The sequence below is a fragment of the Drosophila persimilis genome, unplaced genomic scaffold (genome assembly GCF_003286085.1).
Source record: "Drosophila persimilis strain 14011-0111.01,24,50 unplaced genomic scaffold, DperRS2 tig00000804-arrow-arrow-pilon, whole genome shotgun sequence".
Lineage (NCBI taxonomy): Eukaryota > Metazoa > Arthropoda > Insecta > Diptera > Drosophilidae > Drosophila > Drosophila persimilis.
The window spans coordinates 437,483-454,197 of record NW_020825356.1 but is presented as its reverse complement, the minus strand read 5'-3'; the positions used below and the strand labels follow the sequence as shown (position 1 = coordinate 454,197).

Here is a 16,715-nt window from a genome sequence, read left to right as displayed (position 1 = left end):
AAGTTGTGCCTATCGCGTGGAACAGATGTTTCAATGTAAAAGCAAGAAGAAGACGGACCACAAACAACATTACTTTGCCGCCCGCCAGCCCGAACCGCCCGCGCAAATACCATAGCATTGAATTACTTCGCTAGCCTTGTCCCCGCTGCTGTGTCTTGTGCCTGGTTCTGGTTCTGGTTCTCTTGGCCCGTGGTACAGCTCAGCTCTGTATCTAGCCAATATCCAACTGCAGCTGGCGTTGCCTCATTAAAGTGCATCATAGTTACATATATATCTTTCGTGCTGTATTATTTGCTACGTATTAATTGTGTGCTCCATATCACTCTCTTGCGATAGCAATAAAACTGTAAACCGAATGTGTTAGTGTGAGCTGTGATCAAAACATAACATTTGTTTTACAACAACTGAAGCGCGACCAGAGGCAGTCGAAGCAGGAGAGAACACACACACACACCCAAGGGCAGATGTAGGCGCATGCAAACAGTGCGAGTGCGGGGCGGATTGTGAAAGCAAGCGAGATAGAAATAGGCATAATTTATAGCACATATACAGTTAGCAGTACTAAGGAGCGAAAAGTTGTTGGAATCGATAAGAGCCCAATACATATGTACATGTATATTAGAAGGCCTCTCACGCAACCTTAACAATATACAGAGCCCCTCAAAGCAATAGCTACCAACAGTATTACATACCACTGCACGCACCCCCACCCTAAAACACACACACTCACACACACGGAGTGAATCAACGCGTCCGCCCACAAGTCGCTGGAATCAGTGCACCGGGCCAGATATCCAGCATCAATTCCAGTTCCAAGCTCTCATACAGCAAGAGAAAAAAAAATGGTAAGTGTCTTTTGCCATGGAGTCGCTTTTACCAAATGCGGCAATGGCCATAACACCCACACACGCGAGCTCACACCAAAAACCAAACACTCGCTCAATAGATATACATATGTGTGTATGTACGAGCCAAGCTCCCAGGCCAAGTCCAAGTCCCCCCGAGTGCCAGCCAGTGTCTGTGCTGAGTTCGTGGTCATCAGGTGCCCCGCTCTAATGTGCCACAAAACGGAGCGAAATTAATATATAATTTGCGTTAATTTATAATCGTTCGCTGCAGCAACAGTCCCCCACCGCCGTACCGCTCAAACCGCAGCCACAACCCACAAGCAGGCGTAATCAGCCATTATCAAGTGCTGTTTGCAGTGTAGGGTAGAGTAGACCCAGAGTTCAGTCAAAAGGTGCGACGGTGTACAGTGAAAGGTCCCTTGAACGGACCCGCAGGGCTTCAACTATTAAAAGGATGCTACCGAGGTCATAGTTTCAGAGTAGAACCTTTTAAGGACTGAAAAGCTCTGTCAAAAAATCTCGAAATAGATCTCTATTCAAAAAAATAGTTTATAAATGAACAGATCGAGATGAAATTGTGTGAGTCTGGGACTAATCCACACACAAAACCATCTATTTTTCTGTGTGAAATGTGTGCCAAATTCTAGATCGAAGAGTATATCCCCTGATATAAATGTCACGTACAATATCTCGTGTTTACCTTTGTAGTGTTAATGCATAGTCGAAATTTACGAATGATTTCCGGACGGGGAGGAGCTCTACACACACACTGACCCACACAAACTAAATCCACAATACACACAAAATCCCAATACAATCTCTAAATTTATTCGCACAGAGCTCACCGATCGTAACGCGACGAGGGGCGCAGCAGGCAAAGATACAAACCCGCGCCATGGCTATGAAGTCGGGTTCGAATTCGAATGCGACTGCGGCATCGTCGTCATCGTCGGGGGCGATCAAAAGCAGCAGCGTCGGCGCCGAGCTGCCCAAACGGAGCGAAACCCTCTTGGAGGCAAAACGTCGCGCTCGAAACATGCTCAGGCACCAAGGCAATACACCAGCCATGCAGGAAACTGTGACGGATATATTCCAGACAGTGAGTACTCCCTGAATCTGACTCTGAATCCTGAATGCCATGCCAGGCCTTATTTTCACTCATTTCGAAACCCCATTTCAGGCTGTCAAGTCGCGGCCTCTGGTGCGCGGAGAAACGGCTCTGGTCTACCATCAGTCGATGGAGCAGCATTGCTGCCGCTGGGATCCAAAACATTTGGAGTGTCCCGATCGGTTTAATCGCGTTTTGGATCGGTAAGCTGTCAACTTGCCCAAAAACAAAGAAGGCCCTAACGTCTGGTTTCGTGTCGCAGCTGCAACGAGCTGAAGCTATTGGATCGCTGCCTGCCAGTGTCCGCCAGGCTGGCCACCAAACAGGAGATACTCCGGCTGCATACGGCCCAGCATTTTGAACTGTTGGAGCAGACGTCCGAAGTGTGCGACGACCAGAGCATGGAGGAGCTTAGCTCTCGCTTTGATTCAATATACATACATCCGGTGAGAGAAATCGATAATGAGCACGGGCTCCCCTTTGTTTCGTATTCCATATTTACATATTTATTTACATTTTTATGCATATAGAGGAGCTTCAATTGGATTAGATTAGATGGGGGAATACTATAGAAATTATGGCATATTCATGAGACTCTACAAATGGCCCCGCCTCCTCCGTATACATTCGGAATCAGCGGCCTACTGTCTGAAAAATTGTATAAATTCTGCCTAGCTAGTGCTCTAATCTTCGAGCTAAAAGCGAACTTCACGATCGATACGGTCATGTCGTTTTCGGATAAACAATCAACTTTCCCATCTTTCGGAAAGCTTTTTCATGCCCAAGTGATTGAAGACACTGAGCCATGTGATTCCCTATGGCTTCCCTATGGGTTTCAAGCATATTATTACCATTGAAATTGATGGTGTAGAGTTCCCATAGTATTTACGAAGCTTAGCTCGGGTTTGAGTAGAGGTTTCTCCGCAAACAGAATTCACTTTTCTCCATTTTCTTCTCCAATTATATATCTATATATAGTAGTTGTGGTTTGACCTGTGATAACCTCTCTATAACGTACTGTTCTCCCCACTCTAGTCCACTTTTCAGTGCTCTTTGCTTGCCAGCGGATCCACCATTGATCTGGTGGATTCCATAATTACGGGCAAGGCGCAGAATGGCATGGCCATCATCCGACCGCCAGGGCATCATGCCATGAAGGCCGAATTCAATGGCTATTGTTTCTTCAACAATGTGGCCTTGGCCGCTCAGCATGCCCTCGACGTGCACAAGCTGGAGCGCATCCTGATCCTTGACTACGATGTCCATCATGGTCAGGGCACACAGCGCTTCTTCTACAACGATCCCAGGTGAGAGATGGAGAGTGGAGGATCCTGCAATTACATGCTGATTTGTATACACAAAATAGGGTGCTGTATTTCTCTATACATCGCTTCGAGCACGGCGCCTTCTGGCCACATCTGCAGGAGTCCGACTACCATGCCATTGGCGAGGGCCCTGGCCTGGGCTTCAACTTCAATGTGCCGCTCAATGAGACAGGAATGGGCGACGGGGACTACATGGCCATCTTCCAGCAGCTGCTACTGCCCGTGGCAATGGAGTACCAGCCAGAACTGATCATCGTCTCGGCCGGCTATGATGCGGCCCTGGGCTGTCCCGAGGGTGAAATGCAGGTGACGCCCGCCTTCTATGCGCATCTGCTCAATCCGCTGCTCCGACTGGCCGACTCCCGTGTGGCCGTCGTGCTCGAAGGAGGCTACTGCCTTGAATCTCTGGCCGAGGGAGCGGCCCTCACGATGCGCACCCTGCTGAGTGATCCCTGCCCCGTGCTGGTCGAGCCGCTGCTCCCGCCGAAGCGTTCGATGTCCAAATCCATTCTCAACTGCATATTTGCTCACCGGCCGTACTGGCGTTGCCTGCAGCTGCAGGGCACCTACGAGCCATCAGAGCTGAAGACCAAGGATCGGAGTCGGGACTTGCATATAGTGGAACGTGCATGGGTTGGCGGACCGCCACCCGTTACCGTTTATCCGACGCGGGACACCTCCGTGCAACACCTCATTCCCGATGCGGTAGTGGCGGATAACACGGCCCGATTGCACCGACTGCGGCTGGAGACCATTCTGACGGTTCCTGCAGTTCGTGTGTGCTACGCTTACAATCCCGAGATGATGGAACACCGCAACCTGGACGACCTGGGCCATCCGGAACAGCCGAAGCGCATCCAGTTCATACACAAAATGCACGAGGATTATCAGCTGCTCGGCCGCATGAAGCAGCTGTCTGCGCGGGCGGCCACCACCGACGAGATCTGTCTGGCGCACAGTCGCTCCCACGTAAACACAATGCGGCGAGTGCTGGGCCGAGACAAAGAGGATCTCCAGGCGCAGGCAGCGACCTACAATTCGGTGTACTTGCATCCGGCCACGTTTGGTTGCGCCACCCTGGCCGCTGGATCCGTTCTCCAGGCGGTAGACAGTGTGCTCCGCGGGGAGTCCCGCAGTGCGATCTGCAATGTCCGTCCGCCTGGCCATCATGCGGAGCCGGACCAGCCGCACGGTTTCTGCATCTTCAACAATGTTGCCATTGCCGCCCAGTACGCGATCCGGGAGTTTGGCCTGAAGCGAGTGCTAATCCTCGACTGGGATGTCCACCACGGCAATGGCACCCAGCACATTTTCGAGTCAAATCCGAAGGTACTGTACATCAGCGTCCACCGCTACGAGAACGGAACATTCTTCCCCAAGGGCCCCGACGGCAACTACGATGTGGTGGGCAAGCATACGGGAGCCGGCTTTAATGTCAATATACCATGGAATAAGGTGAGTCTTCTCTTTAGACTCTCCATCTCTCTTGTGCTCTCCTTGGCTCATTAATTTTTTTGACTTACAGAAGGGCATGGGGGATCTGGAGTACGCTTTGGCCTTCCAGCAGATCGTAATGCCAATTGCGTACGAGTTCCAGCCGGAACTGGTGCTCGTGTCGGCGGGCTTCGATGCGGCCATCGGGGATCCTCTAGGGGGCTGCAAAGTCTCGCCCGAGGGCTACGGTCTGTTCACCCACTGGCTGTCTGCCCTGGCCGGTGGCCGGATAGTTGTGTGCCTCGAAGGCGGCTACAATGTCAACTCCATTTCGTATGCGATGACCATGTGCACAAAGACGCTGTTGGGGGATCCGGTGCCGACGCCACTGCTGGGGGTGGTTGCCCTGACAAGGCCGCCGACAACGGCCTTCCAGAGCTGCCTGGAGACGCTACAGTGCTGCGTGGAGGTGCAGCGTCAGTATTGGAAGTCGCTGGAGTTTGTTGGCTACCGGCTGCCGCATGGCTACCAGATTGGGGAGAACAACAACGAGGATTTTCTTGCCGCTTCCTTGCTGAAGTTGAATATTTCAAGTGACGATGCCCAGGGCGCGGCGGGCGGTCCCACCGACGGCGATCAGGCCGATCCAGGGCAGGAACGGCCCAGCGATAGCAAGCCCAAAGTCAAGGTAAAGCCGCCCAATCATTCAACCGCCGCGCCAGAGGAGGTACGATGAGATTCGAGCACGGATGCACGACGGAGAAACCAAACTCAGAACTAATCTGCCATCTTTTCCGTCCAATCTCTTTCTTCTTGTTCTTTCTGTGTTTCTCTATCTCCCTCATTGCTGCGCTCTGTCTCTCTCACTCTCTCTCTCTCTGTCTAACAATCATAAATAACATGGTGGTGGTCGCGCATGCGCTGGCAGATGTTTGCCATTCCCCCGAGCAAGACTTGTCCGCACATGAGAATGCTACGACCGGAGCTGGTGCCGCAATGTAAGCAACAACTAAATCCCCGCCGTTTCTCCTGCTCCTCCATCCTGGCCCGCTTTTACCAGTATGATTTTGGACCCGAAAAAAACCAAAAGAAGCATGAAGAAAGGAGTTGCTAGAATCAATTAGTGTCAAATCAAGTCATGAACAAAATTACTGGCTATATGAGTGAAAAAATCGGGAACACAACTACCAAAATTGTTTATATGTATATTATAAATATATACATATATTCTTGATTTAAGAAGCTCCCCGGACTCTCGCCTGTTTTATTTAAACTGAGTTTTGGCTGTCTTAATGTCGAGCCTCGTTCGCTGTAGCCTCTTTCTTGTATATATAAATTAACAGAAAATTGTTAAGCTGGCTAGAAAGCTATCCAAACATTCGTTTTGAATTGTAATCGCGCTCAAGCCCCAAGCAGTTTGTAATTTTTCTTAGTTTTGTATAGTTTTCTTTCTTTGTTCTATTCCATACCCACTTATATTGGCTGTTTGGTCCTTCAGGTGTTTCGATGTTTGTGTTGCTTTATCGTTTGCTATTTTGCATTTTGTGATTTTCGTACGACTTCCTACTTGTATGTGCTCGTTTTAATCGTAATGATTTCTGTACCATTCTACCATCCACAGCAATAAACACGAGGGCGCCGTGCGGCGAGTGCATCTCTAGGTCGGAGAACTGGATGTGTTTGAGCTGTCATTATATTGGCTGTGGGCGCTACGTGGGCCGGCACATGCAGAGGCACTGCGAGGCTCTCGAACATACACTGGTGATGCGCTTGCAGGACCATGCCGTGTGGTGCTATGTGTGCGGCGTTTACCTCGATAATCCGCGACTCTTCGAATACAAGAATCGGGCGCATCAGGACAAATACGGCAGACCGCTGGCCTGGCGCTATCCCTGTGCGAAGCGTGCCGATGGCTGTTATCCGTTGGATCCCGAATCGGATTCGGAGGAGGAGGCCGATCATATTGCCAATGGGAGCTATCTCCAGGAGGCCCAGTGACCCTTGCTGCTACGCGTCCTGCACGCCCTCACAGATTATATGTGCACGTTGTGCCCACCATTCAGACACATACTCCAGTTCCTGGTCGAGCACATGTGGCCGCTGCTGGAACGCACTTACCTTAAGCTTATACGATTTTTTTTGGGCAATTAAGACAGACACGTACGTACTCGGCCTGTACTCTCTCCCTCGTTCCCCTTTGGATACGAACGAGCGCGTCAACCGCGCGCTTGTTACATAAATTAATTGTTGCATGGGAGCTGTTTGTTGGCGGTTCCCTTTAATGAAAAAAAAACCCTAAGCGAATAGAAATTGTTAATGTTATGATGAACTAATAATTATATTACATGTGTAATAAAGAGTCCAGTGTTAAGCAACTATAAGCAGAGTGTTGCTTAAGCGACAAACGTTTTCCTTTTCAGCCAGCACAGGTACTTCCTCTAGGAATAACATCCAAAATCAGATGATTCCCAGGCATTGGTATCGTGGGCATCGACTTTTATTATCCTAAAGAGTCATCGTTTAAGTCCTATGCCACTTTCTTATCCTCCTGTCAGTGTTGGTCAACAGGAACTCGTAGTTTCCCAATACCAGCGTAACGTCGGTTTACGTCCAAGCACATAGGCATTAATTTGATTTTGTTCGTCACAAATACCAATAATTTCATAGCCATTTGATAACAAGGATCCATGGGAGATTAAGTCATGATTCATGAATGTTGACCGATAGTTGGCTTCGTCCCACCATTTCTGTTTCGGAATTGTAAATATCGAGCTTTCCCACTTAAAAACCACGTTCTCCGGGCGAGGTTGCAGTAAAGGAACTGCCTTGTGTCCTTCTGATCTAGTGTTGGCTCGTAAATTTCCAGTTTGGAACCTTTAATCCAGCAAAGCTTCAACCGATAAACTCTTGGATACAGGAGTTGAAAGCGCATCTACAGGAATGGTTGGAATAGTTGCAGTCGTGGACAATATGGATATGGTTTCCGTGTGCGAGAGAAAATTTTCTGCATATTGGATGTCTCCAATGTCGTATTTGGTTCCATAAACATCGTGGACCACTCGCTGTTTAAGAGTATTTTTACTGAATTCTTCTATTCTTTCTTTTGGGTTATCAAAACTTTCTGCTCGTGTTGTAGAGACTCCATTAATAAATGTAGTGTTTTCTTCGTTTCGCATTGCTTCTCTTTCAAGGAGAGAGTTCAAACTGTCCAAAGTCATAAAAACGTCACATCAAATTTTTGAATTAGAGATAAGATCGATTTATGTATAGGTCGAATTCTCCGGTAGACAAGTGGCTTCTCTCAAAATCGCGTCCACATCAAATTTTTTCTTCGCACTGAATCCTACCTCATCTTTCTTTTCGTCGCCCTCGAAATCACTTCTTCCACCGCTTAAGTGTTCGGAATCGGATGGTCTGACTCGCTTAAAATATCCTCCTGCCGATTTGGAATTTCTACTTCGTTTTCCCACTTCACTGGAGAATAATAAAATGAACAATCACTAGAATTTTCAGATTCGGCCGAATATAAAAGATATTTAATCTAAATATGAAATATATCTAGATAAACTTCCAATATCGGTGCAAATATATTTTTAAATCTAAGTGTAGATATTATTATCTATAAAGAAAACATTGGGTCTTTTCGAGCCGTTAGAAACAGGATGCATGAGAAAATGTGTAGACGTTTTGTTCGGTTCATGTCTGCATAAATTATTTTCCATACCTATTGCATGGGTGACATTTTTGGGTTTCTCTGGTAATGTTTCACATCGGAAATCCCTTGTTAGAGTCCAAATTATAAGCAAAGCTTTAGGCAAAGCTCCCTACTTTCAATACAGATCGTATTGATCATTCCTCTAATTTTAAATGGTATATCGTTGATAACGTCTTTCACTACCACACCCATTCCAGTATACCTTTTTGAGTGCCTTGTGGGCTAGCGGATACGCCATTGAGTTGGTGAATGCAATACTTGCGGGCAAGGCGACGTGCACAAGCTGGAGCGCATCCTGATCCTTGACTACGATGTCCATCATGGTCAGGGCACACAGCGCTTCTTCTACAACGATCCCAGGTGAGAGATGGAGTGTGGAGGATCCTGCAATTACATGCTGATTTGTATACACAAAATAGGGTGCTGTATTTCTCTATACATCGCTTCGAGCACGGCGCCTTCTGGCCACATCTGCAGGAGTCCGACTACCATGCCATTGGCGAGGGCCCTGGCCTGGGCTTCAACTTCAATGTGCCGCTCAATGAGACAGGAATGGGCGACGGGGACTACATGGCCATCTTCCAGCAGCTGCTACTGCCCGTGGCAATGGAGTACCAGCCAGAACTGATCATCGTCTCGGCCGGCTATGATGCGGCCCTGGGCTGTCCCGAGGGTGAAATGCAGGTGACGCCCGCCTTCTATGCGCATCTGCTCAATCCGCTGCTCCGACTGGCCGACTCCCGTGTGGCCGTCGTGCTCGTATTACTGACTTGAATCTCTGACAGAGTATTGGAAGTCAGACTGCCGCGTGGATATAGGATCGAACAGGACTAAATGTTGTGTAATTTGATAAGACACTATTTTTAATTGTCAACATAGAAAACAAAATTAAGGACTATTTCTATCGCGTTTGTTTTTTGACTTTGCGTTTGGCGGGGGCGTGGCTTGGGGGCTGTTTGCGCTTGCGCTTGGGCACACTGTCGCTGTCGCTGCTGCTTTGATCAGATTGCTGCTCAACTACAGGTTTGGGTACCTTTCCTTTCGCTTCCTTTGATTTCCTAGCCTTGGGCTTTGGCGTTCCCTCAATCGCCTCATCGGATGAATCCGCATTCGCATCTTCATCGTACTCGGCACTCACAAACCCTTGTGCTTTTGCAGACTTTTTTGTACCTTTTTTGGGCGTTGGCTCCGGGTTGCTGTCGCTATCGCTGTCGGTAAAAGCCTCACTTTCACCATCGCTGCTATTTTCGTCAAAGTCTATCTCTGCCTTTTTGGGTTTCTTGGCTGCTTTCTGTTGTTTTTTGGCTGCTTTCTTTGATATAGGCGGCGGCTTGGCATCGTCGTCAAATTCGATTGTGACAAAGCCTTTTGGTGTATCAATCTCCAGCGCCGGCTCGACGTCACTTGGCTTCGATGTGGGGACTACTGCAGGGACACCCTGTTTCGGTCGAGTAGCGGTGCTTTCGATAAGCGAGAGATCCACAAGACCCAGGCTGGTGGGACGGCAGCCAATACTTGTGCTGGCAATGAATGTTAGCTCGCGTTTTTCCAGTTGACAGCGCCACACTTTGATTTCGCCAGCACTAAAGGGAGATGCATTATAAGGGTACTTCAACGGGGACTCATTCACTCACCTGGACGCTGTGACCAGTGTGTTGTTTAAACAAGCCGCGGCCTTGACACGAGCAGCATGAGCAGGTAGTATCTTTGGCTGTGATAAAGGGCGGGGGGAATAAAAATCGAAATGAGATCAAGGAAATACGAGAGAAATCCTTCTTGTTACACTCACCTCAGCCTCCTTATCGTCTGTGAGGGATATCCAAGCAATACTGCCATTCTCCAGACCCGACAGGCATTCTGTTTCGCCCACCCATGCCACACATATCGGTCTGGATGGGGTCTTGGCCCGCCTCGCTACATTGGCCGTCTTTATGTCCCAGATCTCTAGGACCTGATGGCCAGTCAGGGTGAAATGTTCGCCATCCGTGGACCAGGAGAGACAGTCAGGTGCCCCACCCAAGGTGGTCTTGCTTTTCAAGTTGGTTCTATAGACGACGCGGCCTTTGACTAAGTTCCAGGTATTCAGAATGCGATCTGCGCCCAGGGAGAGGCACAATTTGCTGCTGGGATGGCAACTAATGTGTGTAATGGGCGTGCCAGCATGCGCCTTCTTCCAGTCCCCAGCCACAGCCCAACTACCCACGCGCGTGGCCTTCAGTTGTCCATCGGAGCTGCCCGACAAGAGATGCGACATGTCCGGGGCGAAGGACAGCGTGTTTATGGTTCCACTGTGCGAGAGCAGGACTTGAGATAACTTCCGCTGGCGCATGTCGTAGACAAAAATGCGATCGTCGCTCCCACCGCTGGCCACCCAAGGGCCCTGCACCGAAATGCATTTTATGGCGCCGGCATGGGACTTGTCTGCAAACGTTTGCCTCAGCAGCATCTTGCTCTCGTCTTTGACCTCCTCCTCAACTATCTGGTAGCCCAGTAGGTATTCCTCGTAGGTGCCCACAATGATCTCAATGTCTGGGCACATCTCTGCAGTGGAAACTTCTTTCTGTGGCGGCATTTAAAATTTGTTTATACGAGAACCGCAGGAATCTTAGCACGTGTGTGCGTCGGGGTGGCAACCACTTAACGATAACTAGAGGTGGCCGATAGCCGCACAATCGATTACCGGATAGAAGGTTCTCGTTAATTTATTTTGGCGGATGGTGACTAAAAACTATGTTTGATCGTGCTTATGAAAGTTGAACTCCCTCAAGTCGTTTCAATGCAATTAAAATTTACTTGATTGAAAACAATTTACACATATATTACATAGCTTGAATTAATGGCTCGTGTGCCGGATTCGATAGTGTTTTGCCTGCATTTTAACAGACAACGAAACATCGATATATAGTAGATACATATGTATGAGTAAGCAAAAGAAAAAAAAAGTAGAAGACTAACGTCAAAAGTCCTCTTTATAGATTTAAATTTGAACTTAAGTATTGAACCACAAATTAGCTCAGAAAAAGCTTTTATCGATTTCAGATTTCAGTATTGAATTGGTGTGCGTGGGTGTGCAGTTTGTATACGGTCACACTGCGGCACACACATACTGGATTCCATCCGCGGTCACACTGATGTGAATTGATGCCGGAATTTGCAAGAAAATTTGCCAGAAAATTTAATTAAAACCATAACGCAAATATCCGAAAGTGCTTCAAGCGTTTGAGTTCTAATTGAAGGTCTTTTACCGGAGGACAGGAGCCGAAAGACGTGCCCTAACACACAGAAAGTCGCACCGCAATGTCCAAGAGCTCTGGGTGAGTGTTTTTTGTTGTTTAATATTTTTTTAAATTGCTATAAGCACTAAATAAACTGTGGGAAATCTGTGAATAAAATGCTCCTATCATCCACAAAAACAGGCGTGACCGGGAGCGAGAACGCGACCGGGACAGAGATCGCGAGCGGGAGCGCGACAGCAAGCATGAGAGCCGCGGCAGTCGGGATAACCATCCACATGAGAGCCGTGGCAGTCGGGACTATGAGATGAGTAAATCTCGTAATGGAGGCGGGAACAGTGCCGGTAGCAGTTCGCGCGGCAGCCGCGATGACCGCAAGCGTGGCAAGGAGCTGTCTAGTAGGGACAAGGACAATGATCGCGGGCGGCGTGATGACAAGCGACGGCGGCGATCCTGGTCGAAGGAGTATGATAAGGATAAGTAAGTTAATGATGCCAACAAGTGGTTCGATTACATCTGATTCAATCAATTCGAATTCTTTGCAGGCGCCAGGATAAGGAACGCGACAGAGATCGCGATCGTCAGAGGGAGAGGGAAAAGGATCGGGAGCGTGACAAGGATAAGGAACGCGACAGGGAGAAGGATCGGGATCGCGAGCGGGACCGCGAACGTCACAGAGATCGTGAGACAGAACGACGACATCCGGTTGCCGTTGCCCCCCTAGTCATCCGCCTGTCCTCCTCCAGCTCTTCCGATGCTGAGGTGGAAGAGATCGACAAGGAGGAGCAACAGCGTCGCCTAGAGCAAGAGATGATCAAGCGTCGGGAGCGCATCGAGCGTTGGCGGGCCGAACGGAAGCGTGAAAACAAGGCGTCCGCACCAGCCGTTGTGAAAACGGCTAAAAAGTGGAGCCTGGAGGACGAGTCCGAGGAGGACGACAGCAATCACGCACCTCCGCTGGATAGCAGCGCCAAGAAAGACACAGAGGAGCCCGACTCGCCCCCATCCAAGTTTCACAGCATTCGCAAGCGTTTCGATGATGATGTGGTCGAAGCGAAATTCTCGCCCATGAAGCGTCCCACCTTTAGCAAGACCTTCGGTGTGAAGCTCGGCATAGGTTTGTCTCCCACTTCGTCTACGTCCAAATCGAACAAAGTCGATAAGAAGGAGATTCCCGGTGGAGATACCAAATCGAAGATCAAGAAAGAGTCAGAGGCAAGCAAACCAATTGAGCCCAAAGTTGAGCCCAAAAATGAAGAGAACACCCCACCACTACCACCAGTAAGACCACCAGAGCCACCACCACCAGCCACAGCAGCAGCAGCACCAGCACCAGCAGTGGTGGTGCCCGAGGCAGCCGCAGCAATCGTCAAGCAGGAGCCAGCCGAAGCGAAACAGGAAGAGCCCAAGAAGCAGCCAGAAGAGGAGATTGATCCGTTGGATGCCTACATGCAGGAGGTCAACAAGGAGATGCGACGCGTCAATAACTTTGTGGAGCCGCCAAGCCAAACCCAGGGCGTTGTCATACTCACGGGCGTCGCCAAGAAGAAGTCAACTGAGTCGAAAAAGGGCGAACTGATTGAACAGAATATGGACAGCCTGGAGTACTCGAGTGAGGATGAGCTGGAGGACATACGTGACACGGCCGTCAATCTGGCAATGAAGCATCGCAAGGAGCTGGCTAAGATCGATCACTCGTCGGTGAGCTATGCCCCATTTCGGAAGAACTTTTACGTAGAAGTGCCCGAATTGTCGCGCATGACCCAATCGGATGTGGAGAAGTATCGCACGGAGCTGGAGGGTGTCCAAGTGAAAGGCAAGGGCTGTCCCAAGCCCATTAAGGTGAGTCCGGCCACAGCATATCCACAGCTTCTATGAACGATCCATTTTATCATCATTGTTTAATCCATAGACATGGGCACAGTGCGGCGTCAGCAAGAAAGAGATGGATGTGCTGCGGAAGCTGGGCTTTGAAAAGCCCACGCCAATCCAGTGCCAGGCCATACCGGCCATCATGTCCGGACGGGATCTGATAGGTATTGCTAAAACTGGCAGTGGCAAGACGTTGGCATTCATTTTACCAATGTTTAGGCACATCCTGGACCAGCCGAACCTCGACGAGGGCGATGGTGCCATCGCTATCATAATGGCACCGACGCGCGAACTCTGCATGCAGATCGGCAAGGACATTAGGCGCTTCAGCAAGAGTCTGGGCCTGCGGCCAGTCTGCGTTTACGGCGGCACTGGCATTTCCGAACAGATCGCCGAACTGAAGCGCGGCTCTGAGATAATTGTGTGCACACCAGGACGCATGATCGATATGCTGGCCGCTAACTCGGGCCGTGTCACCAATCTGCGTCGCGTCACGTACGTCGTGTTGGACGAGGCCGACCGCATGTTCGACATGGGCTTCGAGCCGCAGGTGATGCGGATCATTGACAATGTGCGCCCAGATCGGCAGACGGTGATGTTCAGCGCCACATTCCCTCGGCAAATGGAGGCCCTGGCGCGTCGCATCCTGAAGAAGCCCATCGAGGTGATTGTAGGCGGCCGATCGGTTGTGTGCAAGGATGTTGAACAGCATGTGGTCATACTCAACGACGAGTCCAAGTTCTTCAAGCTTCTGGAACTGCTGGGCATCTACCAGGAGGCGGGCAGCATCATTGTCTTTGCGGACAAGCAGGAGAATGCCGACATTCTACTGCGCGATCTCATGAAGGCCTCGTATCCCTGCATGAGTCTCCATGGGGGCATCGATCAGTTTGACCGTGACTCGACCATCATTGACTTTAAGTCGGGTAAGGTGCGTCTCCTGATTGCCACCTCGGTGGCGGCACGCGGCCTCGATGTCAAGGATCTCATCCTGGTGGTCAACTACGATGTGCCCAATCACTACGAGGACTATGTCCACAGGTAATTATTCCCTGATTGTGGCCTCTTTTTTCTCCAATTAATCCTTCCATCGATTGCAGATGTGGTCGGACTGGTCGTGCGGGCAAAAAGGGTAGCGCCTACACGTTCATCACACCCGAACAGTCGCGCTATGCAGGCGACATTATACGGGCGCTAGATCTCTCTGGTTGCCTGGTGCCCGCTGAACTGCAGACGCTGTGGACCGAATACAAGTCTGCCCAGGAGGCCGAGGGCAAGAAGGTTCACACTGGCGGCGGCTTCAGCGGCAAGGGCTTCAAGTTTGACGAGCAGGAGTTCAATGCGGTCAAGGAGAGCAAGAAGCTGCAGAAGGCCGCCTTGGGTCTGGCCGATTCGGACGACGACGAGGACATCGAGCAGGACATTGACCAGCAGATCGAGCAGATCTTTGCCGCCAAGCGCACCGTCAAAGATACTTCGATTACGGCTGCCACTGCAGCTGCTGCCGCGGCTGCTGCTGCCGCCGCTGCTGTCGGTGGCAATGCGGCCCTGGCCACAGCAGCCGCCCAAGCGGCAGCGGCGGCTACGGCAGCCAATCTGGCAATGGCCTCGGCATCATCGACCACAGGAGCTGGACAACAGGCGACGCCCGGCATTGTTATGAGTTCCGACAAATTGGAATTGGCAAAGCGTCTGGCATCGAAGATCAACAGCAGCAAGAACCTGGACACGAAGGGCAGCCAGGTGTCGTCAGTGGAGCCCATACTGAAGGGTCACCCCGCAGCGGGTTCCGTGCTGACGGCCCGAACGGTAGCCGAGCAGATGGCCGCCAAGCTGAACAACAAGCTCAACTATCAGCCGAAGGAGGATGAGGAGGCCATTGGCACCTTGATAGCCAATAGCAATTCGTTTACCAAATACGAGGAGGAGCTCGAGATCAATGACTTTCCCCAGCAGGCACGGTGGAAGGTTACCTCCAAGGAGGCGCTCGCCCAAATCTCCGAATACTCGGAGGCGGGCCTAACGGTGCGTGGCACCTATGTGCCCCAGGGCAAGCCACCGCCCGAGGGCGAGCGCAAGCTCTATCTGGCCATCGAGAGCTGCAGCGAGTTGGCCGTCCAGAAGGCCAAGCGCGAGATCACACGCCTCATCAAGGAGGAGCTGCTCAAACTAAGTTCGTCGCATCACGTCTTCAACAAGGGTCGCTACAAGGTGGTCTAGTCCTATACCCGCATCTACACTATTCGCATATTCTATGCTCTGCTTGTTCCGTGGAACTAATAAGCAATATACACAAATTTTAGTCTTAAGTGAACAAAATAAAAGGCAACGACCTTAAGAAGACGACTTCTCTTCGATGGGAAACATACATGCATACCTCCCAGAATATTTCCATAAGAACGAGCCTAGAAGGGGGTACACTAGATCTGTCCTAAAGGTTGTAGAACACACACAAAAACATCAAGTATTATTATTGTAAGGCAGCTATTTTTGTGTGCCAAGAAGAAAGATCCTTCGCCCAAGTTCAGAATAGCTCTAGATCCCATAGGTGTCGGCGAAACTATAATTTCAGTAACCATAACCAAGACCGCCAGTTAGATCCACAAGCTAATCCGCAATGCTGTGACTCCTTTGGCAAAATGCTTTTTTTTTTTGTGTTTTTTTTTTCGTAATTTTTGTTGCTTGTCTTGCTGCATTTTTATTTTATTTACTTATATATCTCCCGCCAGCACTCGAGCGCCTCTCAATCAATTGATTTTCTTGCTACAGTATTTTTCTTGTGTCTAGAAACTACTAAAATTAAATTTAAATGTAGTTATGAGCTTGGGGCTTTTCCGTTATCAATGGTATGTATTATAATTTTTTATAATTATTATTATGCGCTTTTTTTTTTGGTTTCTTTGAAAAAAATTGTAAGATTTCTTTTTTGGTTTTTTTTGGGGTTTCTTCTTTATGTACTAATTTGTCGGCAAATTGTTGTTTTTTTGTTTTTGTTTCGATACAAAACTATTTTTTAATTTATTTTGCTTTCTCTTGGTTTTTCTCCATGTTCTTGGGGTTTGGTTTACGTTTCTTACTTTAAAATTATTATTGCATTTTTTGCGCTTTTCATGATTTTGTTTCTTTTTGGATGCTGTTTTTCTTTTTATGGGTTTTCTTTATTCCGTTTATGGTCTACAC

The 16,715-nt window shown here is 49.3% G+C and overlaps 4 protein-coding genes across 9 annotated transcripts; 3 read left to right on the top strand and 1 right to left on the bottom strand.

Moving 5' to 3' along the window:
- The first annotated feature begins 348 nt into the window (after positions 1 to 348).
- On the top strand, positions 349 to 7,096 carry LOC6597583 (histone deacetylase 6). 6 transcript variants are annotated; one of them, XM_026993058.1, is made up of 9 exons: positions 351 to 845; positions 1,687 to 1,947; positions 2,029 to 2,159; positions 2,219 to 2,402; positions 2,992 to 3,263; positions 3,323 to 4,736; positions 4,807 to 5,442; positions 5,644 to 5,713; positions 6,337 to 7,096. In XM_026993058.1, exons 1-9 carry the CDS (start codon positions 843 to 845, stop codon positions 6,711 to 6,713), a joined length of 3,348 nt encoding a protein of 1,115 aa, XP_026848859.1. In that variant the 5' UTR covers positions 351 to 842; the 3' UTR covers positions 6,714 to 7,096. The 6 variants fall into 6 exon arrangements, with proteins under 6 accessions (XP_026848861.1, XP_026848859.1, XP_026848862.1 ...); XM_026993059.1 differs by lacking the exon at positions 351 to 845 and adding an exon at positions 1,076 to 1,240; XM_026993060.1 differs by lacking the exon at positions 6,337 to 7,096 and having other exon boundaries at positions 349 to 845; positions 5,644 to 5,920.
- A 1,293-nt stretch (positions 7,097 to 8,389) lies between these two features.
- Positions 8,390 to 9,237, top strand: LOC6597582 (histone deacetylase 10). Its single transcript, XM_026993146.1, has 3 exons — positions 8,390 to 8,393; positions 8,673 to 8,790; positions 8,850 to 9,237. The coding sequence occupies exons 1-3, from the start codon at positions 8,390 to 8,392 to the stop codon at positions 9,202 to 9,204; spliced, it is 477 nt and encodes a 158-aa protein (XP_026848947.1). The 3' UTR covers positions 9,205 to 9,237.
- A 35-nt stretch (positions 9,238 to 9,272) lies between these two features.
- Positions 9,273 to 11,031, bottom strand: LOC6597581 (p21-activated protein kinase-interacting protein 1-like). Its single transcript, XM_026993079.1, has 3 exons — positions 10,220 to 11,031; positions 10,065 to 10,141; positions 9,273 to 10,013 (listed from the first exon to the last, which is right to left on the bottom strand). The coding sequence occupies exons 1-3, from the start codon at positions 11,000 to 11,002 to the stop codon at positions 9,332 to 9,334; spliced, it is 1,542 nt and encodes a 513-aa protein (XP_026848880.1). The 5' UTR covers positions 11,003 to 11,031; the 3' UTR covers positions 9,273 to 9,331.
- A 516-nt stretch (positions 11,032 to 11,547) lies between these two features.
- On the top strand, positions 11,548 to 15,876 carry LOC6597580 (probable ATP-dependent RNA helicase DDX46). The gene is made up of 5 exons (XM_002022731.2): positions 11,548 to 11,744; positions 11,847 to 12,143; positions 12,209 to 13,505; positions 13,576 to 14,576; positions 14,636 to 15,876. The coding sequence occupies exons 1-5, from the start codon at positions 11,728 to 11,730 to the stop codon at positions 15,753 to 15,755; spliced, it is 3,732 nt and encodes a 1,243-aa protein (XP_002022767.1). The 5' UTR covers positions 11,548 to 11,727; the 3' UTR covers positions 15,756 to 15,876.
- Positions 15,877 to 16,715: the final 839 nt, after the last annotated feature.